Source organism: Balaenoptera musculus, chromosome 20, assembly GCF_009873245.2.
Source record: "Balaenoptera musculus isolate JJ_BM4_2016_0621 chromosome 20, mBalMus1.pri.v3, whole genome shotgun sequence".
NCBI lineage: Eukaryota > Metazoa > Chordata > Mammalia > Artiodactyla > Balaenopteridae > Balaenoptera > Balaenoptera musculus.
In genome coordinates, this window is record NC_045804.1 from 38378468 (window position 1) to 38401951 (window position 23484).

Consider the following 23484-nt stretch of genomic DNA (forward strand, 5'->3'; position numbering starts at 1 on the left):
GGGCTTTATAGGCATTTGGTTTAGCTGATTGCAGCTTCTCGTGAATATTCAGTCTGTTTGATACAACTGGGATGTGTTTAAAGTATTAAAAAACATGGATTTGTTATATGCCACTGTGTGGTCCATTACTGGCAATCTCCTATTTTCCAGAACAGATTTCAATGGCATTTATTTGAATTACTTCCTCATTCAAAGGGGACGCATCAGCCCTGATCGTGCTTGGGAAGAAGTTCACTCCTGCCTCTTCCTGACCCACCCCCTTCCTCGCTCCCTCTATTCCTCCTCCATGACCGCCCCCTCCCCAACCTTTAGGGACATGAAGCCACCTTTAGTCCCAGCCTCCTGGCTCTCTGTGGCCCTCCCACTCATCACATTTTACCTTCTTCTTTCCCTAAGGACACAGACTTCCCAGTCAAGCCTTTCCTCTCTCCTCAGACCTCTCCTTCCTGACTCATCCTTGGATCACTGCTTGATTGGTCATATACCATAGACGTAGGCAAAATCATTTCACCAGTGATTGGCAGTTTTCTTTACCAAGCATCACACTGGTGATGAGGGTGTCTGGAAAGATCAACCAAGTCCAGAAGGCTGCATGGGAAGGCACTCTGGGATGAGAAGATGCTAACACACACGTCTCACAACGTACCAGGCCCACGTCTAAGCGGTTAACATATATGAACTCAATTACTCCTCAACAACTGTATACAGTAGGTACTACTATTATCACCCAGTGTTATGTAGGACGACAATGAGCACGGGGTTTAGTGGTGAAGTTAGAGATTCTAATCAAGGCATTCTGGCTCCAAAAAGAATATCAAAGACCTGCCCCCAATTCAAAAGCTCAGTTCCCTGGCTGTCTACACTGTGTTCTTATCCACCTGAATCCAGCAGTTAACACTCCAGTTATTTCTGCCTTTGCGGGGAGATAATCCACTGTTTGGCATGGACAAGTCAATCCATTTTAAGGCAGGTTTTCATTACCCATTTCATTTCTTATCCACGGATGTGAAAATGAAATCTGCCTTCCGCAGATCTCACCCTAGAAGACGGAGGCAGGTCGTGGTAAAAACAGAACCATCTGTCTGTTAGCCTGGGCTCAGGGTGTAAAGAGAGACCCCAGAAATGTTGGTCCATAACGTGCTGGAGGAAGGTATGAGGAGGTTTTAGTTGCGAATGAATCTTCAGAGTGGGTAATGCCCACCTGAATGCACACACAGTGGGCCTCCTTGCCCCTCTTAGAGCCAGTGGGAAGGGAGATTTGATTTAGAAGGGAGGTGTTCTCAGCTGTCAGGGTCACCTTCTACAAGTCTTGGATCACGTAGGGTTTGGTAAAGAAAACTCCCTAGACATTTCCCCCTACCTGCCCACCCCCCAACTCCCAGATGGCCTCTTGGATGGTTAAGACCTTCTGGATTCTCAGGGTTATTTCAATAACACAAGATCTAAAATCTATCAAATGCAGATACTAGCTGTCTCAGAAACAACAACATGAGTCCAAACATAAGGCTTCAGTTGAGCTCGAGACCTATATTCCCTTCCTCCTCCTGGAACTCACAGGAGCCAACCAATAGGACATCGCAACCAGAGACAGCAAATCTTGGCCTCTCTTGATACATGCTGCTCGGCCTTGGCCCCAGTCCTTTTCAACCCAACCAGGAATTTTCTCTTGACCACTTTAGCCCAAATTACATTGTCTGGGGGAGCCAGGAGCCAAAGGAGGTCAGCGTTTCCAAACCTATCCATCCCTGCCCTGGGCACTCAGTACATTTGCCTGGCTCACTAAGAATTACATCTTCCACTACACTGGGATTTTGAAAAACCTGTTGCTTGAGGCCTCGTTGGCATGATGCCCTTGCTTACACCCAGCTTGGGAACTGCTCTGTCTAGAAGCCAGAAACCACGTGCTGGTAGGTCTACGCTGCACGTAAGAGGAGACGGCAAAGAGGACAGGTCCATCCTCCTTCTTCCTGGAGTCAACACTGGATCATCTGTGGCAAAGTCCCTGCTGGCAGAGTGTTCAGGCCTCTGGCTTTTCACCTTTTGGCTTTTCACCTTCCTGCCTGGGAAGCGATCCCCACAAGAGCCATTCTCCTGACTAAGGGAAGAGAGCTGGAGTTAATGCTTACAAGGAGGTTGAAAATGTTACCCACGGGGATTCCACTTTTCCTACTTTTTCTCTGTTCCTGTGACCAACAGTCACCAAGAGTTGGCTCCATGTCTACTCCTGTGAGTCGCAGAAAGACAAAGGTATTGGAGTCTGACTGGGGGAACAGACTTTCCTTACCTTAGCGGTAAAGCCGGCCTGAAGACACTGGGGCATGCAGCAGCGAGCCTGGTGGAGTAAGTGGAAAATTCCAAGGAGACCAGGGGCCGGGGGTTCTTGGAGGAACCGTGGCAGGGGGAAGAGTCAGAGACAGACAGAAATATGAGACTCTGGGCAGTGACAAAATAAATTGTTTTAATGGGAGGTTTTCGGAAAGGGCGACTTTTCCTTGCGCTATCCAACAGCCAGTGTCCCTGTCTTGGGGTTTCCTGGGGAGGTACTGGCTGATCCCCCACCCCCACCGGAAGCGAGGACATTACTCTGACACTATGTTCAGCCCTTCCAGGGATCCAGAGGTGTGTCTTAACATCAGGAGATTGGGGTGAGCTAGCAGACAGTCCAAAATACACAGTCCCTGTGTGTGCCCGGGCCCGAGGAAGGGGGCAGGGGCTTCACTTCCACCTTAGATATTTCTCCGTGGGGGAAGAGAGAGGGGGCAAATCACTTTGAAAATTCAACTCTGACCTTTACGAAGAAAACTGATAGACACTTTAGTATTATATACAGGGCAGAGGGGAGAGGAAGTAGAGGGGAAATTGCACTTAATTACAGTAGTTTATAGTTTACACCCATTGGACAAATTTACTTCTTTAAAAGAAATCTCCAGATCAGCCGGGATGGGGGGTGGGGGGGGAGGGAGGTGGCTGATATTTACAGTGTGTTTGGCTCAGTTCAATAGCACGTGTCCTCCTCTCCTCATTTCAGTAACAGATTCAAGTTTTCACATCAGTTTGTTCGATGAAGGAGCATAATGTAGACGCTCCGGCTTTCTCTCTTCCTCTTCCTCGGTTTCTCATCTCCCGCCTTTAGGACAGACCAGACAGGAGAGCTTGACGTCTTGGGAGAGGCATCGTGACAATACTGCATAGAAGGGAAGCTGGGCTCTGGGCCGCACCTCTCAGAGTGGATTGTCCGAGGCGCTGGCAGGACGTCAGGTGAGCAGGGACCTCTCGCAGGTGCTGCTTGTCAGGTCACTGCGCTTTTCCGCGACAGCTGCCTGGAGGGTGATGGTGTGGAAAATAGGGTCCTTGTTGCTGTGCACAAAGTAAGTGACGTGTGGGCATCACCAGGCTTGGAGAGGGCACTGCAGAGAGAGAGGAGAGACAGCTCAGCTGTGTACATCTGCCGGGACCTGGGCCATTAGTCTGGCTTCTCTGGGGGAGCTGAGACCCAACTCAGTCAGCACAGAGCTGAGGCTGGAGGCCTGGGGACCCCGTGCCTGCTGAGTCCCGCAGGGCTGGTCCTGAAAAACGCTCCTTTAGGAAGACCTAGGTGCCGGCTTCCCTGGCCACTTCAGAAGAGAGAAGTGAATTGCCGCCGACCTTGAAATAGTCATAACTCGCCGACCTTTATCCTGAAGTTGGGCTCCTCTTCCTGTGAGTTTATAAATAAACTGCTCAGTTTGGTGGCAATGGCAGCTGGATGGGGAGCTCTTGCTTCTGGCGGAAATAAGGGTCTCTTCCTAAGTCCTCTAAGAGCAGGGGTTCCCCTAGACCCCTTCCCAAACTGTAATGGACCTATGAGTAGCAGAGATCCTGTTAAAATGTACTGATAAATTCTGATTCAGTGGACCTGGGGTAGGCCTAAGAACCTGCATTTCTAATCAGCTCCCAGCTTGGGCGGATGCTGCTGATATATTTTGAGCCACAAGGCCATAAAGCACATGAGAAAATCACCACGTACTCACAAACGATCCATCAGGGAAGAAGCACGGGGAATTGCAAAGCGCTTTCTACAACATTTGTTACTGTCAGGACAAGAGCTCAGAGGATCAGGATACAAGGGCTGACGGCCTCTGATGCCAGGCTTCCCGGCGGGTCGGGGCAGGAGACCTACGCAGCATGGAGGAGCCTTTGAGAGCAGCCAGAGCCCCATCCGAGGCGGCCTCTGCTCCCAGAGCCCTGGGCCTTGCTCATCTCAACTGTCTTGGAACAACACCATTGCTCGCCCTTGCCTTCCAGGGAGTCCCTTTTCTCCTCTCTCTGTCTCCTCCTTCTCTTTCCCCTCTGTTGTCATCTCAGGGGAAGGTTCTGCCCTTCGGCTTAGTGGCTTATTTTCTCAAGACCTCACCCAACACACACACACACACACACACACACACACACGCGTGCATGCACACACACACACACCTACCACTACTATTAAAGGCCTATTATCCCACTGTTATCTCATTAATCAGTGCTCCCAGCCATAGCCTTGTATGAGGCTGCCATTATGCCCATTTTACAGGTGAGGAAAACAAGGTCAAAGAGAGCCCGTGAATTGTCCAAGGTTTCAGAGCTAGGAGAGTGTGGGGATTCCAACCAGTTCTGGGAGACCTCCCAGCCCGCGTTCTTGCTATTACGCTGAGGTTAGGAGCCTTCTACTAGCTTTCTTCTCCGTCAAGCTCCTTCCTCTGAGCCTCGGTTTCTCCACCTATAAGATGAAGGTCGTTGGGGGATCAGATGGGCTGCTCTGCGTGCAGTACTCCCCACGGTGCTTGGTGTAACTGTCCTTGTTAACTGGGCTGCCCGGGGTGCCCCCGCCGGGGCTGCTCCTCCTCCAGTGCCCCTCAGAGCAGGACTGAGCTGTGTGTCTGTGTGAGGAGACAGGTTTCTGGCCCTTCTTCATTCTTGAGGCCCTGGTCAGGGTCCTCTGATACCCTTTGCCTCCTCTTCCTTCTCCCACCCACCCCCACTCTTGAGTTTCTTTACTCCCCACTATCAGCCTTTTTCCAATTTTCAGATTTCAGGTGGAGGAGAGAGAAAATGGCTTGTGACCTTGCAGGTTTCAATAGAAAAGCAAACACCAAGAGCAGATAAGGAGACGCCAGCAAGATTCTATGACCTGTCATTAGGGATGGGCTTCCCAGCTATCAAATGTTTGCTCACATAATAAAATGGTGGCAGAGCCCTAAATGTTGTCAAAGGAACTAGGGTTATTTGCCCCCTTCAGAGTCTAAACACAAACATCTGATAAGGGGTGCCCTGTGCTCCCTCAGAACGGAGGCCCGGCTCACCCAGCCCCGCAGGGGCCTTGCCCGAGGACCTCTGAGGGACTACAGAGCCCCCGTCTGGAGGCTGTAGTGGCTGGGGGATCGTTAAGGACGTCCTCACCCTAAGAAGATTTGATCCGTAATGGGGAAGAGCTGACATTTATTGAGGTCCTACTGTGTGCAGGGCTGCACCGCTAAGTAAGGGCTTGACACGCATCATGGCGTTGAATGCTCACGTCAAGCCTTTGAGGCAGGTGATCATCATTCATTCATTTCACACGGTTTGGAGGTCCTTCCATACGCTTAAGCCCTTTTTTAGGCACCGGGTGTGTGTGCAGTTGTGAACAAGACCCTGTCCCCGTCCCCACTGAGATTACATTCTAGTGAGGGTTTCGAACAATGAATGAGTAAAACAAAACGCATAACATAAAAGTGTAGGAGGAGATGAACATTCTAGAAAAATAAGCATGGTAAGAGGTTTCAGTGACTGGAGGGAAGAGGCAATAAATTAGGGAGGGGGATCGGAAGGTGATCCCCCCACTCTTTGAGGTGGTGACGTTTGAACTGAATGAAATGAACGCATGTAAAGATATGCATTAAAGAATATTCCAGGCAGAAGATACCGCAAAAGCAGAAGTCCTGTGGTGGGATTGCTTCAGCTCTGGTTCAGCTGAAGCTGAGTGACAGAGGGAGAAAGGGCCGTGGTCTGACCACATAGGGCCTTGGAGGTCCCTGTTTCAGTGTGGTTACAACGGGAAGCTAGTGGAGAGTTTTGACAGGGGAGCGACATGATGGATTTCCCTTTTCCAGAGATCACTCTGGCTGCTGTGTGGTGAACAAAGCACACCCACGCCTGTGGGGCAAGACTGGAAGTGGGAAGTTAGGGGCCGCTGCAGGAGCAAAAGACTGATGGGGTGGTGAGAAGCGGTCAGACTGAGGATGCCTTTTGAAGGACCCCTAGCAGAACTTATTGATGGACTGGATGTGGGGTGCGGGGTATGAAGTGACCAAGGGTACCCTCAGGAATCTCACTGGAACAACTGGTATCATGTTTGGAAATGGAGAAGCCCAAGGAGGAAGCAATTTGGGTCAGGAGGAACTGGGGCAAAATGAAGAGGTGCTATTTTAGGCAGGTTCACTTTGAGAGGCTTGTCAGGTATGTTAGGTATGCATCTGTATGTGCCAAAGATGCATCAGGTTTGTGAATGGACCCTCAGGGGAGAGGTGTGTGCTGGAGACAGAATGATAGGATCCATCTTTGTGTACACTTGATCCAAAGCCCTGGTACTGGAGATCGCCCAGGGACAAACATGGAAGAGAAGAGGCCAAAGAAGGAGTCCCAGGGCCCTTTGACAAGTAAATGTCGCAAAGACGAGCTGCCAGCCGAGGAAAGGAGGAGTGGCCAGTGCCATAGGAGGAGAACCAGGAATGGGTAATGTCCTAAAATCCAAGTGAAAAAAGGAGGGAGTTATTGGCTGTGTCAGAGATAGAGCTTGAGAGAGAACCACTGGATTTGGCGACAAGGAGGTATTAGTGAGCTGGCCAAGAGGGGTTTCAGGAACGTGGGGACAAAAGCCAGATTGTAATGTTCTCAAGAGAGGTATAAATACAATGTGGGGGGGGGGGTATATATACAATGGAGTACTCCTCAGCCATCAAAAAGAATGAAATTTCACCATTTGCAGCAACACGGATAGATTTGGAGGGTATTATGCTTAGTGAAAGAAGTCAGACAGCCAAAGACAAATACTGTATGATATCACTTATATGTGGAATCTAAAAAATACAACAAATGAGTGACTATAATAAAAAAAGTAACAGGTTCACAGATTATAGGGAACAGAACAGTGGTTACCAGTGGGGAGAGGGAAGGTGGGTGGAAAAAGAAAGGAGATTAAGAGGTACAAACTACTATGAATAAAATAAATAAGCCACAAGGATCTGTTGTACAGCACAGATATTGGAATACAGCCACTATTTTATAATAACTATAAATGGAGTATAACCTTTAAAAATTGTGAATCGCTATGTTGAAACGTATAGAATATTGTAAGCCAACTATACCTCAATTAAAAAAAAAGAAAAAGGGGCTTCCCTGGTGGCGCAGTGGTTGAGAATCTGCCTGCCAGTGCAGGGGACACGGGTTCGAGCCCTGGCTTGGGAAGATCCCACATGCCACGGAGCAACTGGGCCTGTGAGCCACAATTACTGAGCCTGCGCGTCTGGAGCCTGTGCTCCGCAACAAGAGAGGCCGCGATAGTGAGAGGCCCGCGCACCGCGATGAAGAGTGGTCCCCACTTGCCGCACTAGAGAAAGCCCTCGCACAGAAACGAAGACCCAACACAGCCATAAATAAATAAATAAATAAAATAATTAAAAAAAAAAAAAAAAAGAAAAAAAAGAGAATTGGGGGTGAGGAAGTGGAGACAGTGAGTACAGATTATTATTAAGTTAGATTAATTATAGCTCTATTAATTATAAGTAAAGATTATACTTCCAGTTTTGTAGATGAGGGAACTGAGGCTTACAGAGATTTTAAGTGACGTGCCCAGGGTCTCAGAACAGAAAATTCTGTGCTCTTACCCACTACGTAAGATTACTGCCTTTTCTGCGAATATTCTCGCTGTTCTGATTTTGTAATAATCAGGGCAGGCTAAACATTCGCTATATTAAGACCACGCATGTGTCCCCAGACCTAGTTCTTTTCCTAGGTCTGGTTTTATAAATGCTGGTGATAAACCAAGTCTGATTTATGTGATGCATCTTAAGTGGGAAATGTCTGTGACTCTAGGTATCCGATCAACCTTGAGAAATGGTAGCACAGCTAGTGTAATAACTTTTGAAAATAACCATTGCTAATTTGATGATTACCCGTTGCCATTAAGTGAATTGTAAAATTAAAAAAAAAAAAGATTACTGCCTTTTATCTTGAGTGGGACACCAGGGGGGGGAAAAATGCCCTTTGCCATTTAAGATCCTCCTTCCTAAGCTCGAGAGACACTCAAGGTTACCATCAGGGAAAGCCAAGATTGACCCAGCTGCCACGGACTGGGTGTTTCCAGCCAAGCGCCAAGCTGAGTGCTTTACAAGTTTTATTGCGTTCTGTCCTTTCAATGATCCCACGAAGGAGGAATCGTTATCTTCATATTAAAGATGAGGAAACTGAAGTTCAGAGAGGCTAGACTTTTCCCTTTGGTCACACAGGTAGACAGTGGTAGAATCTTGAGCCCGGGTCTGCCTTGTGCCCACATCGGCTCTTCATCAGCCCACGCTGCCAGTGGGGAAGGTTCGGGAGGGTGGGGGGCAGCTGCAGGGGATTTATGACGATGAGGCTGCCCACCTCCTTCTCGTCAGCACCCCTGATGGGTGACCGCGCCGGGGGTCCTCTCCTGACCTCTCTCTATGTAAACTAGGAAGCGGAGCGGTGGGTAGAGAAGTTGTGGAAACAGGACTCGGCTCACAGCCTACCCACACTTGTTCTAGCCAAGGTCGGTGCTTGCTGTGGTCTGGTTTCCAGGCTGGCGGGCTGTTGTTTTGCAGGAGGCTCAGGCAGAGACCCACTTAGGTGGTAACTCGCCAGCGCCCAAGGGTTGAGAAGGGGGGGATGGGGCATAAGCTCTGGAAAGGACGGAGGGCAGTAGCTGCCAAGGATTCCCAGCAAGAAAGTTCCAGCGTGAGGTTCCCGAAACACGATCCATGAGGCCCTGGGGCATGTCTGTCTTGACAATGGAAAACACTGGGATCAGACAGATTCAAGGTCAAATTCTGGCTTTAGCCTTATACTGGCATAACCTTGGGTCATTTTTATGAGTACTTTAAAAATGGATCTTAGGACTTCCCTAGCGGTCCAGTGGTTAAGACTCCATGCTCCCAACACAGGGGGCACGGGTTCGATCCCTGGTCGGGGAAGATCCCCGCATGCCGTGTGGCATGGCACAGCCAAAAAAAAAAAAAAAAATTAAATGTTAAAAAAATGGATCTTAGAAGGTGAGTGTTGTTTAATGGATGTGGAGTGAGAAGAACCAAAGTCTGGAACTCCAACTCCAGATTTACCGTCATGTGAATTTGGGCAGATTCTTCCCCATCTTTGAAATTCAGGTTTTTGCTCTATAAGTCAGGCATACAAATTTCTACCTCGCAGGATGGGTGGGAGGATTAGCCAGGAAATTAAGATGGACAAGCATCTGGAGTGCTGTGTGGCAAATGGGAGGCAGTCAAAAAATGCTAGATCTGAATTCATTCATTCATTCATTCATTCATTCATTCATATTTACTGAACATCTACTAAAGCCCAGGCATTTGGCTACACACAAAGGGCTTGGGTGCTTTGAGAGGCCCTGAACTATTTGCTTTTTTCCTGGGAGGTGGGTGAGAGGGCAGCCTTGTGCCAGCAGGAGAATGGGAAGCAGGGATCTGGAGCCTGGGCCCAAGAGGCAGGACGTGCTTGAGAGATGGTCCTAACCCTGAGAAATGTTATTGTCAGAACCTCCTTTGATCACATGCAGACCAAGCAGTGAGTTAAATATTGAAGGAGCTAATGGAAGGTGTCTCCTAAAGGATCACAGACAGAAAGGGGTAGGAACAGGGAGGAAGCTATCACTTTGTGCACGTGACTCTGTACTATGCATGGTCTTCAGGCACTTTGAATATTCCGTAAGAGGGAGGTGGGATTTTCCCCTTTAGAGATGAAGAAACTTAGTCTCACAGCCATGAATTAACTGCCCAAGGTCGTGTAGCAGGGGTGAAGGAGCTGGGGTTGGCTCAGGCCTGTTGGCTGTTCCTAGCATTCTACGATGCCTCTAAAGCAGCACTGCCCGGGATGGGTCTCTATTCACTGCCCACATCTGCACAGGAAAGATTCTGAGATGCCCTGCCCTGTGGGATTTCTGTTTAGCCCAGCTGTTTCCCCAGCAAATTTGACCATGGAATCTTCTCCTCATGCCACATCTTCTCCTCATGCCATGGGCCCCTGATTCCTAGCAATAGCCTTGAAACGCTTTTTGGAAAATACTACTTTAAAACAACAAAAAAGCAGAATTGCCACCAATTCTCTTCCAGAACTCACTTCTGACCCTTTGCCTTTGGAACAGAGTTTGTACAACTTTTCTTCACCTTGGTTTCCTTCTGCTGCCAGGAGACAGCATCTTTACCCTCTTTTTACTTCATCCTGTCTTTCCTATTTCCTCTTCTCCTGTAGTTTGTAGGAAGAAAGTTTCCTGACTGGAATACAGTATGTGGGCTTAATTTTTACTCTTGTTCCTGACCGTTAAAGACCACAAGAGCAGCGATTACCACGGGTGTTTTAAAGATGGGTATTGGAAGACAAGTATTGTTTAAGTGGAAAGAGTCCAGGCTTTAGAATCAAAGACCAAAGTCCGGAAGTTTGGCTCCAGAATATCATCTATGTGACTTTGGGCAGGTGACCCTGCATCTCTGAGCCTCAGTTCATTTCTCTGTACTTCTTAGGAGGTTTTGGTAAAAAAGAAAATGGTGAGATAATGTTCATGAGAAGTATCAATGTAAACTGTAAAGTGCTGTATGAAGTTTTATCCTTACTAAATGTTATCATCACCCTGGAAGTGAGTCCATCATAGACTCCTGAAATGTCCAGGGACTCGGAAACAACTTCACAGTAGTTCTAGAGGGCCGTCCGTGCGGCTTCAAGGTTGGCTGGCCACTCTGTCCGGTGGAGGGGAGAAGCCGGCTGGGGGCCGGTGCAGCGTCTCAGAGAGCATCTCGAAGCATTTTGATTAAGAGACCATTTCCTGAATTCAGAGGACTTGTTTCAACAAGCAAGCATCAAAGTCAACTTGGGAAAGACAGGAATCATTAATCACAGCCCCATCTAGGGCTGACCAAGTGGCAGATGGATTGATAAACCTTTCAAAGGGGAAGGTATTCCCAAGCAGGGCTGCTGCGCCTGGCTGCCCCCCTGATTGAGATTTGTGAGCACAGATAAATGTTTTCCCTGCTCACTACAAAGAGTGGGAAATCACATGGGAGTCGAAGGGCAGGGCAATGGGGGCTGTCCTTTCATCTTCCAATGGGTGAGAGAAGGGTAGCAAAGCAGGTCCCACACACCTCTCCCTCCCCAACACCCCCAATTCCAGAGCCTGGATGCCTAGGTTGTATGTGTTTCAGCATCCAAGATGTGCCAGGCACTTAATCTACATGACATCATCAAATCCTCAGAACAAGCAAATGATATGACTTGTTTTAGAGATGAAGAAAGTGAAGGCTCATAGAGGTTAAGGTCACCAAGCAAGTGGCAAAGCCAGGAATTGAACCCACCTGTTTGACGCTGCAGGACCAGGAGGAGATGGGGGCAAAGGAAGAACAGAGAAAGCTGAGCACGTGAAAGAACTTGCTCAGAAACACATGGCACTGGATGAGGTGTGATTTGAGGGAAAAAAAGACCATCAACAGGACCAAACCCTGCCGAGAGCGTCTGACATGAAGTTCAAGGTTGTCGCCTACTTATCTAGCAATCAATAAAGGCCAAACAGTTCCCACACTGCACAGACCCCAGCTACTAAAAGGTCCTATTGTGTTACTCTGGAATTGTGACCTCTGTTCAGACATCTTGTCCTGTTTTCTAACTCTCGGCATCTCATTCCAGTCCAGCTGTCCAAGCTGCCGCCTCACCATGGGTCATCTTTACTCTCCATCCCCTCTATGTGGAGGTGGGCATTAGTCATCAACTGACATGATGACTAAGCCTCTGGATTCCCCACTTTCAATGCACCAGGAAGTTGATTCTAAGTTTCTCTGTAAAACACCAAGTAAATGCAGGTCCCTGGCAAGGCCAGGCTGTCTACTGGGGAGTCCCCGTGGGTTGGCAGAATTGCGTCATTCTCTAGAGTTTACAGCGTTGGGGGTCCAGCATGGGTCCTGGGCTGGGTGAATCAGCCTGGGGACGCACTGTTCACTTTCTCTATTGGTGGGAAATCCTCAGGGATCCCTCTTGCAAAGCATGGAACTCCGCAGGGGGGTCTGACTTTCTGAGCCCTCCTTGGAAATACCTTTTCCGTGGCTCACTGATCAATCCATTGGAGATACTCAGTCTCAGTGCCTATAGGCTCTGTGTAATCCAGTCTCTAGCAACTGATCAAACTTCAGTACTCTAGCGCTCTTGTTAGGGATGCTGGGGGGAGCAATAAGTCCCTCCCCTTCAGGCTGTGGCCCATCTTCTTTGCCCTGTGACCTCAGGGATTCCTTTAGCAAGTGCCAGGGGAGCCTCAGAAGGATCACGCTTGTGGCTGAGTCCACACTTGCCACACTCTCTGCACACGAGTAGCCGTAGTCATCCCTCCCCTCCCCCCCCGCATCTTCTTGCCGGCATTACCTGTTTACTGGAAGACATGTTGGTGAGCGTACTGATGCTGCTGGTATCTGTGACCACCATTGCAGATGGAAACCGGGAGGTGTGGGAGTACTGGGGGGGTTCCTGCTTGTGTGCATACACTAGGGAGACAGAGTGAAGACAAAATGAAGGCGTAGATCACACAGGCGTGAGCACAGCTACAGACCCCCGCCACCTCCATCCCACACCACTGCTCCTGCTTCCCCAGGCAGATCAAAGGAAGGTGGTGGTGGTGGTTATGTCTGGCAAGGCAGTGCGATGTGATAAAAAGAACAGCCATGCGTTTAAATCCTGGCTCCTTAATCAACTCAGTTAGCTTCAGTTTCCTCACCTCTAAAATGGGAATGATATAGGATTAGAAGAGAAATGGGAATGATATAGGATTAGCCATGCGTTTAAATCCTGGCTCCTTAATCAACTCAGTTAGCCTCAGTTTCCTCACCTCTAAAATGGGAATGATATAGGATTAGAAGAGAAATGGGAATGATATAGGATTAGCCATGCGTTTAAATCCTGGCTCCTTAATCAACTCAGTTAGCCTCAGTTTCCTCACCTCTAAAATGGGAATGATGTAGGATTAGAAGAGTTTGTGTTTAAAGCACTTCATACCAAATAGATCAATAGCTTTGCACAGTGCCTGGTATGCAGTGGTGGATGGCACTGCTGGGGTGGGAGCACTTCTTTCCCCCTGACTTTCAACAGAGTATTAGACTCCTGGGCATCAACAAGTGATCCTTAGGCATATGTGGTGCATCTGAGAACTTAAGGCAAAAAAAAGTTCTAAGTAGCTGGCAAAATGAAGGAGCTGGCCTGTTTGCTTACTGTTTCTGCCATGACTCAAGTACCAGGTCTTGTGCTAGCAACTGTAGATTAATTAATAATTGTAAATGGACACGGATGTCATTACTTGTATAATTCTGGGCTGTTCCAGTTTGCACTAAAATGCCTTATGACATCACACAAATATGAAGGCTGATGGACAAAAGGAGACTAGATTCCAATAAAACCTCCAGGACCATGTGGCTCACTTTTTGTTTTTCTAGTATGTGTCCACCAAGTCTGGAACCTTTGACTCATGCTAGTTCATCCATAAGAGTCATGTAAATTCCAGGTCACATGACCAACCCAGAAAGCATGTGGATGTTTGGCCTTGAGGGAGGGACCAGCCTGTTCTACCAAGGAGTCCTCCAGTTGGGAACGGGGGTGAAGGTCACAGCCCGCCGCCTCAGCCTGCCCTTCCCTTGGAAGGAGGCTGGTTATTTCCTGGTCTGGGGCCCCATGAGCTATCTCTTCAGAGCCAGCCAGGCCAGCTGGGCCATGGCAGTCCACAGGTCACTGGTGACCACTCTCTGACTGTCATACCCGGGCCTCGCCACTGAGGAATCCTGCCCAGGGTGAGGGGCAGGGGCAAGTGGGGAGCATATTGGCCCTGGGTGGAAGGGCAGTGGTACACCTGTGGTCCCAGACTCTGCTACAGGCTGTGGCAGATTTTTTTAAAGCCACGAAAATGTGATTGGAATGTGAGATGGTACTTAGAAACCAGCTCCGCAGGCCTGGGGATAGAGCCCCGAGCATAGAAGAAGGCTGAACTTGGCTGGTCTCCCTCAGACCCACAGCTCTGCCTGAGGCAGCTGGAGGAGAAACTGAAATCCTCTTTCCCATCCCTGCCTCCTTCTATTAAGGAGTCCCTTAATAAATAATCACTTGCATTTTTACAACTCTTAATGCTTACCAAACACAGTTCGTACCTATTTTTGTTTCATTTCCATAATCACTCTACATGCACACTACTTCCATTTTACGAGGATGAAACTGAAGCTGAGAGTAGCTAGGGAACTTAACAATGGCTACCTAGCTGGTAAGGCTCAGAGCCAGGATTTAATCAGACAGCTAGGTCTGTCTGACCCTAAGGCTATCACCCTATTCCAGAGACGGCCCTGGTGTCCCTGTGGGAACTGTGCTTGAAGCAGGGAAGCCATCCTTTCCATGATTTCTCCCCGAACTCGGAGGCCAGGGACTATAGTGTGACGTGGCCAGAGGACTCGGGGTCTGGGGCTCAGGAGGGGGGGAGAGACACGGGGGATGGGGGTGGGTGGGAACTAAATGGTTGAAAGGTAGACTTGGGGTAGGTGTAGAAATTGGAGGCGGGAAGCAGCCTCTGTGTGGGGGGCAAAAACTCTAATATTCCTTGTACAGGATGATGTGTAGGCGGTATTTTCTGCCCATGTTCATGGTTCTTGATTGGAGATGTTTGGGGTGTGGAAACTGGAGGGTGTGGGGACTCTGGAAGATTTTTCAGTTTCAGAGAAGGCAAATAGGAGGCAAATTATATGCCAAGTCTGATCATTTGGTAACAGCTGCCTGGAATTTTGAACTGAAAAGACTAAGTTGAGGCTCATTGGGAAAAGGGGCTGTGCTTGATTGGGGGGGGTCTCTTCCACGGGGGCCAGGGTGGGAAAGGGGGCATGAGTTCGTTCCACATCTACGCTACCCTTACTCTCTATCTCCAGCTCCCCTTTCCATATAGGCCTTAACTGTCTTCATCAAATCTTCCCCCAGGAATCCTGGGGGTAGAGAAGAGGACCAGAAAAGGCACAGCACGGCCTAAGAGTTATGCTTGAGATATTGGCTTTGTTGATCACAGGTAGGGAAAAGTGACCAAACCAATAAGCTTCCAAGAAACTTCAGACCCGGAGAGGGAAGAGCTTGGTTGCTGAGGTCCCTTTGGGTTCCCTCCCCGACTTGCCCGTGTCCTTACTGTGTGAGTTCTGCAGCTGCGTCACAGCGGCCATGAAGGGCTGCTGGGCCATGTGGCTGCCCGGGCTCTGCTGCATGAGGGGCTGCTGGTGAGAGCTGTGCAGCTGCTGGGAGAACTGGACGGGCTGCAGGGCTGCCAGGCTGCCGGCCACACTGTTGATGACAGGGACGCTCTGAGCTTGGGAGGAGTTGAGGCCTGTGGGAACGAGAGGGAAGATTAGAGATGGCTTCAGGGGGGAGAACAGGCGAACAGATGTGAATGGTCATCAACGGAGCCCCTGCTATTTGCCAGGCACTGGGCTGAGCCTGTTACGTAAGAGACTGCACAGAAAGCAATTTTATAGACCCATCTTACAGACCAAAAAACTGAGGCTTAGAGAGATTAAGTTGACTCGCTCAAATTCCACAGCGAGTTGTGGATTCAAATGGGCTTTCAACAGATCTGACGGAGACCTGAGAGTCTCCCAAAGTCGTCCTGTGGCCTCCCAAACTTAGCTCCCTTGAGGTTGCAGGGCCCTATGCTTGCCTGCTCCATCCATGCCTGGCTCTGAGGGAGCAGAGTTAAAGGCGTCCACACTAAGGTGCAGATTACTGCCCAGATATGTCTGTCCAGCAGGGGGCAGGAGTGTGCAGGGACCCACGTTTGGATAAAAAGCAAAACCCCCTCCGCAGTCCTGGAGGTATGGAGCCTGAAGCCCCTCGTCTAGCGGGCTGTGCAAAAGCCGAAAGAGGTCAGATGCTCTTTCTCTTGACTGGAACAGAGAGGGGATAAAACACTGCAACTCAGTCAGTCTGTGAAGCGGGTATATCTCATCTGGCAGCACAGGGCTGGTGGCATCAAAAGGACCAGGTATTGGAAGGAATAAGCAGTAAGTTGAAGGTTGGCAGTTACAGTAGGTGTTGCTTTCTGTTCTGGAAGGATGAGGGCCTCCGTGGTTCTGTCCTGTGTCTGTATCCTAAGGTCTCTTTAGAACTGGGGCCGGCACTGCAAAGATCAGGTCCCTGGTACCCACCCTCCATCGGCTCCCTGGGCGGGACTCTGGGGAAGGCACCTGAGGCAGCGTGGGAGTGGGGATGTGAGGAGCAGGGGAAAGACACCCCAACCTCTTTCCTGGAGCTGCCAAGGTTCCTTTGCCCTTGCTTTCTGGGAAGTGGGGGGAAGAATGCGACGAAGAAGGAAACCCAGAGAAAGGTCTCTTTTAGGCAAATGTGGAAAAGTCACCTAGAGAGCCCTTCCTGAGATGGAGAGGGTTCCATAAGCAGGTTCACAGGAGGGGGCAGTCCTCCGTGGAGATAGCACAAAGACCTCAACAATTGCCTGCTCAGAACCCAGCTGATACTTTTATCAGAAACCTAAAAGGTGAGACGGATGAGCAGAAGGGAAGGGGAATAAGCCCCCTCCTGGCTCTCCTGGCTGGGACTGGGGAGGTGGGGTCCTCTGAGCACTCAGAATAGTGCTATCTCAAAAAAAAAAAAAAAAAAAAAAAAAAAGAATAGTGCTATCTCCAGTTCCCCGGGGGGCTCGGCTTCTCCTCCAGGCAGTGTCTCACCTGATACCATGATCTCCTGTTTCCCTTTCCTACCTTCTACGTAAGGTCTCAGTACCCGAGGAAGCCCCATGGATTTGCTGTTGTCTCCCCGAGCCCATTGCCCCTGCTCTTTTTGGGAAATCTCTGCCCAGAAAAGCAAATTATGCTGTGTAGAGTGGATGACAGTGGAGGGCATACTTCTGCAGCCTGCCTGTGTTTTAGAATCATCCTGGGGAGCACTTTAAGAAATATACATTCCTCGGCCTCACCCATGACTTAATGAGTCAGACACTTTAGAGGTGAGGCCCAGGAATTTTATTTTCAACACAGTCTGTGACCCTGATGTGCCTCAATTCCAGGATGGAGAGCCACTGATGTCATTTGAGCTCCTGCGGAGTGTGACTCTTGGCCTTTCCCATCTGTTTTCTGGGCACTGGTTCCTGCTTAGGAAGCATGTTATCCAGTCCAGTAGGTGAGTAGAGAACAAGGAATTGACACTGCTGGGTAATCTGTTATCACATTCTCCTTGGGCCTAGGCAGTCGCCAGGCAGGGCCCACGTACTCAACAGGACAGGAGTCGGCTATTCCTTGCCCCAAAACTCATCTCTCGGTTTATTGGCCTGTCGTGTGGAGACCAGTACAAGCTTGGACTCGGTAACTGATTCTTCATCCTGACACTCCATGGGGTAGGACCACTGCATCTCAGCCATGTTTTCTGGTGACCCTCACCATGCTTCAAGTACACACACACACACACACACACCCTTCTAAGGTCAACTTACTCTGGTGTTGGCTGTCTGCAGTAGGAGATTAAGATTATTGTAAGAAGGTAGAGAAGTATGGGTGAGAAAAATTAGGAGGAACAAAACAGAAAAATATGTAATAGCTCCAGGGAAAATTTTAATTCAGATAGTGCCTAAGAAAATATATAACTGTGTGTGTCAGCCAAAGCTGGACGTGTGAAGAGAGAAGGTAAGTAGGATGGTTTGTGTATCATTTTGGTTGTAAAAATATAGGTGGGATATCTTATCCGTGGGCCTTTTCAAATCTTCTAGAAGGTAAGCAAGCTGGTTTCAGTTATCCTATCTCATTCTCAAACCCTGGTGTTAGTGTGGTTACCATATTCCTGGAGAGGGCCCAGTGAAAAGGCAGCAAATTTTAAATACTTTATTTTGTGAGTTCTCTAAAGGCTTCTCTTTTCCCACTTCCCTTTACAGAACTCAATGGGGAGGGTGTCAATCTCCCAGCTGCTGAGGACAGACAGAGCCACACCGATTCATTCAGTAAACTCCTGTGTCTCCTAGGGGCCTAGCCCTGTTTTGCTCTCAAGGAGAGCACGAGTCCTTCTCTTCAGAAGTGATCTGAGTTGCTACCCTGACTAGAGATGGTTTAGGGAGAGAGGAGGGAGGAGCGAAAAAGGCAGGAACAAATAAAGAGGCGGTCTTTGTGGGTACTGGACACAGTGAGGCCACGAGGACAGTGGGCGATCCCCAGGGTGAAAGAAAGACAAGCAATGTACCGCCCTTAGATCTTTCCCGAGACTTCTCAGGGATGCTTCCCTGGGTCACAAGGAAGACTTGGCCTGAGTTGTTACCATAAGGCTGAAATATGCTGAATACTCATCAACATTATTACTCTGAGAGAGACATCCACTGGCACAGCCGTGTCAGCCTTCCCATGCCCTGAAATGGCCCATCTGTGATGGATGGGGACAGACTCTCTGTGGGGTGTGAGCTGCTGGGGCTGGAAGGACCTGACCCCTCTCCCTGTCTTCAGGTCTGGGCATAACACAACCTATTTCTCCTTAAATCTGTCAAGGCTCAGAGATGCTGTGACAGTTTCCTGCAGAGTTCCTTCTCAGTATGTTTTCACCGTGGGCCAAGGAGGTCTCGTTCGACCACACAAAATTCCCCTTTAAGGAGGAAGCCCCTCATGTCTTGCTCCATCTTGGCCAACACAAAGAAACATCAACACAACCCAACCTCCTGGAAAATCCACCACATACTTAGGGATAGGAATGAACACCAGACAAAAGTATAAGCTACAATATTATACATACTCATGCTTTATCGATTTACAGGCGTGTCTACACACACGGTCATTGGATTGCCTCAGCAACCCATTTTACAGATGAGGAGACTGACCCTCATAAAGCTTCAATGATTTGACCCACAATGCACAGCTGGTGAGCTGTGACCAAGATTCAACTCCGTTCCATAACTTTCTCTTATTTTAGGCTAAACAATCCAAATCTTGTTGAGGAGAGAGATAAGGAACGAAACAAGTTGAATCAAACCTACGAGTAAAGTGAGAGAGTGGCATGGACATATATACACTACCAAATGTAAAATAGCTAGCTAGTGGGAAGCAATCGCATAGCACAGGGAGATCAGCTCGGTGCTTTGTGACCACCTAGAGGGGTGGGATAGGGAGGGTGGGAGGGAGGGAGATGCAAGAGGGAAGAGATATGGGCACATATGTATATGTATAACTGATTCACTTTGTTATAAAGCAGAAACTGACACACCATTGTAAAGCAACTATACTCCAATAAAGATGTTAAAAAAAAAAACAAAAAACCTACGAGTAGTGGGTGAGTTTTAAGGGGATCTTCTTTAGTTCTGTTTTTGTTTTTGTTTTTTAAATCAGGTTGACTCATTTCCCACACTGCTTCTCCCTGCCCCCAAGTTTTCTGACCAAGAACAGAGCTTACTTTGTGCAATGGCCATGACTCCAGAGAGGGGGGTCATGATGAGGTTTTGAGGTTGCTGGGGATTGTGGTGGGACAGGCTGTGGATATTCGTCAAGGTGCTGACCGGGGGCAAACCTCCCCCTGACACTGAGATCTGCTGGAGAGAAAAAACAAGAGCAGCATGAGCGGAATCAGGGTTGCAAAGAGCAGTGTCCAAAACGACGTGGCTTAGCAATTCCTTGGCATGGCTAATTCATTGGTTCATTCATTCATTCATTCATTCAGGAACAATTACTTTTTATTTTTATTTTTTTATACTTATTTAACTTTTTAACTTTTTTTATACTTATTTAACTTTATAAAGTCAAACAGGTTAACACAGATTTTCTGGAAATTATATTGGCAATACAAATTTATCAGGAACAATTATTAAGCACCAAGTGAGGGATAGGCACCGTTCTAGGTACAGAGGATGGAGTGGTAAGTAATATCGACCATAATCCCTTCCCTCATGTGCCTCTGTTTGTTGACTACCTTTGAATTACTAGCTTGCCTTAGAGATTCCTCAGCCCATGTGTATTATATGATTGTCTCTGGCTCATGTTGAAAGTATCCTCTGTTCTGCTCTATGCCCTCTATATTATTGGTGCTAAAGACACGCGATTGCTAAAAATAGTAGCTGAAGAAATGCCCTGGGATTCCCTAGCGTAGCAGATTAGGGCCCAGGCAGGAGCACAGGGAAGCTTTCACTGAGTACAGGTTCTAGGAAGCACTGCTCATGCATTAACTCACAAACCTCACTATAGCCACGAGGCAGGTACTTCTGCCATTCCCATTTCACAGATAAAAAAACTGAGGCTCAGAGTAGTTGTGCATATTGCCTGAGATCCGACAACTAGTAAATGGTAACTCTTGTATTCAAACCCAAGTCTGTCTGACTCTAAAATTCAAGTTCTTACTTTTTACAGAGGACTTTTCCCCGACAGTTATTACTAAGGTTTGTCTGGGGGAGATCAGGCATTATTGGGCTTCTCTACTTTTCCCAAATCTTTACTATACATTAAAAAAAAAAACACAAAACTTTTTTTTTTTTGGCAAGGAGCTACTATTGTAATGACAAAGCTACTAAATGAGGCTTGGCTCCAGGTATCCCTACTCTGTTTCACCATTATATTTTAATGACAGATTAGTAAGAGAAACCTACTGAGTTTTGTGTATTTTTGTCCAAGGCCACTCTGAATCCTTTTATTTATTCCTAATAGTGTCTTTTCCTTATTGATTTTCTTCATTTTCCCAAGTGTATATATAACGGCATCACAGGCATATAATGCTAATGGGGTCTCTTCCTTGCTAGTGCTAATATGTCTACATGTCATATTGCATTGGTTAGAATTTTCCCAGTAGTATTAACCAGTAACAGAGGTAACAGATGTATTTACTTTGATTCTATATTATCAGAAATGCTTCCAATGTTTCCCCATTAATTATAAGGAGCTTTCAGTTTTACACACACACACACAAAACACACATACACACAACATACTTTTATTCATGATAAAGTAGTTTACTATTTATAGTTTTAAAATAATTTTTAAAAGTATTACTAAGAAAGGACTGTCCCCCCTCACTCTGAAATAACTCAGACATTCTTGATGGCATCAGGAATGCTGACAGGTGGGTTAGGGTTGGGATACATACATCAGATGTTTGAGTCGCCCTTTCCTTCTTCCTTCCCTTGTGACCCAGAGCTCCTTAGACTATAGGTCTCACACCAGCACCCGGGGTGGGTGGAAGACACTATCTCCTGCCTGCCCTTCTGATCAACCCCATAGCTTCCAAGGTGAATTTGAAAAAGAAAGAAAGGAAAAACCAAACAGGTTTGTTTGTGTTTTTAAAATGAGCATCAAGACATGAGTTAAGGGTCACGTGACCAAGAAGGAATTCTGACCACATCAAACAAGAGAGAACCAGCTTGTTTGCTGGACTTGTTTTTCAAAATGTCAGAGTCATTAAAAAAAAAAAAAAAAAAATCAGTGACCTGCCTTCAGACTTCCCCTGAGTAATGCAGTCCTTTGGAGAAAGTCAATGGAGTGACAGTAATCTCTGCCATTTCAATGCCTGGTTTTAATGGTGAAAGAGAAACGTGGGTGCTAATGATAAAAACAATTTAAATGTGTACGGCTTTAGCGCTTTCACTGATTGTCCTCAATAGTTAATGACACACATAGGGAAGGCATTATGATTATTGCTCTATGGTACAGATTAAGAAACTGAGCCTCTCTCAATGTCTTGTAATAACCTACAATGGAAGAGAATGTGAAAAAAAATATATATATATATTTATATATGTATAACTGAATCACTTTGCTGTACATCTGAAACTAACACAACATTGTAAATCAACTATATTTCAATAAAAATTTTTAAAAAAAGAAAAAGAAAGTGAGCCTCAGAAGAGTTGAGAGAGTAGCTCTGTGTCACCTGACTAGTAAGCGAGGAAGCCAGAATTCAAACCCAGTGTTGCTGGGCTTTAAATCGCATCCACTTACTATTTTGGGGGGCACCTTGGGCAAGTTCCTTCCCACTCTAAAATGCAACCATCATCTTCTATTTGCCTTCAGGACTGATGGAAGCCAGGGAGCTGCCCAGAATATCGGTCATGATCCTCACAGGATAATCCAGAGAGTTTGAACGGTATCAACGCTGCCTTTTGCAATCCTTTGCTTTGTGCTTTACATACCTACCATCTACGAGGTTGGTACTGTTAACCTTCCTTTGCAGACAAGGAGACGGAAGTTTGGAGAAGTTAAGAAATGTGCCCAAGTGGTACAGTGGCCATGAAGAGCAGGCGATCTGCCTCCAGGCCTGAGCTTTTCACTATTAAGCTCTACTGCTTTGATACTGTGAAAGTATCCAGCATGTGCTTTTCTAAAACACAAGGTTCAACACACACAGACTGCAATCCGAAACCTGGCCAGCTCTTTGTGGACGCGTGCCATTTGGGCATGGGGTGGGGCCCAAATAGAGCAAAAGAAAGCTCAAATGGATCACCATTATTTCCAAAACCAACCCCTGGGGGAAGATTTCAAATGCACATCCTACCACAGGTCAGCACACAGAGACTGTCATTCCCTGGATGGGTCTTATCCCCAAAACAGCAGAGTTACAGGCAATCCTTACACCACCCTGGTGATGCAGGCATTGTTATCCCCCATTTTCCAGATGAGGAAACTGAAGTTAAGCAACGTCCATCCTATGGCTGATAAACAACAGAACCCAAGACGTGGACACACTAGTTCCCTTGCTGCGTTATTTTTAACCATACTCCACTCCTGTCTTTGGTGGACCAAGATCTGTGATGGCTTGTTATATATTAACCGAAAACAGACTCTTGAATTTGGGCATCCAGCGATAGTGACATAACATATGAGCCAGGGTGTTGGAAACTAGAGAAAAGCTGGTCCCTGCAAACAAGCTTCCAGGTGTTTGCTAACGTTGAGGTGTGCTGTCTTGGTCAATCATCAATCCAATAACATACTGCCCATTAGGGCGCTGCCGAGCAGAAGAGGAAGAAAAAAGCGTCTCCTGCGGCTGCCTTTGGAGCGCCCCGGCCTGGGTGAGGCAGTTTGCTTGTGAGGAGGAAGGGCGGGAGGGCTCACAGGGAAACCCCAAGGACCTTCAAGCAATAGGAGAGGAGACCTGTTTCCTCCGCTGCGAAGCCAAGATCTCTCCCACAAGGCCCCCTCCTCCAGGGAAGTCTGGGCAATCCTTTAACTTATTTGGGTCTCACAAGGCAGCCAGAGAAGAAGCTTAAGGGATGAGAGGTGGGCAGGGGGGCTGCAAAAG

The 23484-nt window shown here is 47.7% G+C and overlaps 1 protein-coding gene and 1 non-coding gene across 6 annotated transcripts in view; one reads left to right on the forward strand and one right to left on the reverse strand.

Annotated features, from left to right (window-relative positions):
• Positions 1–2436: 2436 nt before the first annotated feature.
• HNF1B (HNF1 homeobox B) overlaps positions 2437–23484 on the reverse strand; it is a 53957-nt gene continuing 32909 nt past the window's right edge. Inside the window, exons 6-9 of one of the 5 annotated variants that reach the window (XM_036835841.1) lie at positions 19660–19795; positions 15419–15613; positions 12643–12761; positions 2437–3407 (exon numbers count right to left, since the gene is read on the reverse strand). In XM_036835841.1, coding sequence (XP_036691736.1) covers positions 3387–3407; positions 12643–12761; positions 15419–15613; positions 19660–19795 — 471 coding nt within the window. In that variant the 3' untranslated portion in view covers positions 2437–3386. The remainder of the gene's footprint in view (positions 3408–12642; positions 12762–15418; positions 15614–19659; positions 19796–23484) is intronic. The other 4 variants (XM_036835842.1, XM_036835839.1, XM_036835840.1 and 1 more) reach the window with 4 other exon arrangements.
• LOC118887643 lies at positions 7906–8037 on the forward strand. The gene has a single exon (XR_005018117.1). It is a non-coding gene; the product is annotated as a small nucleolar RNA SNORA72 (small nucleolar RNA).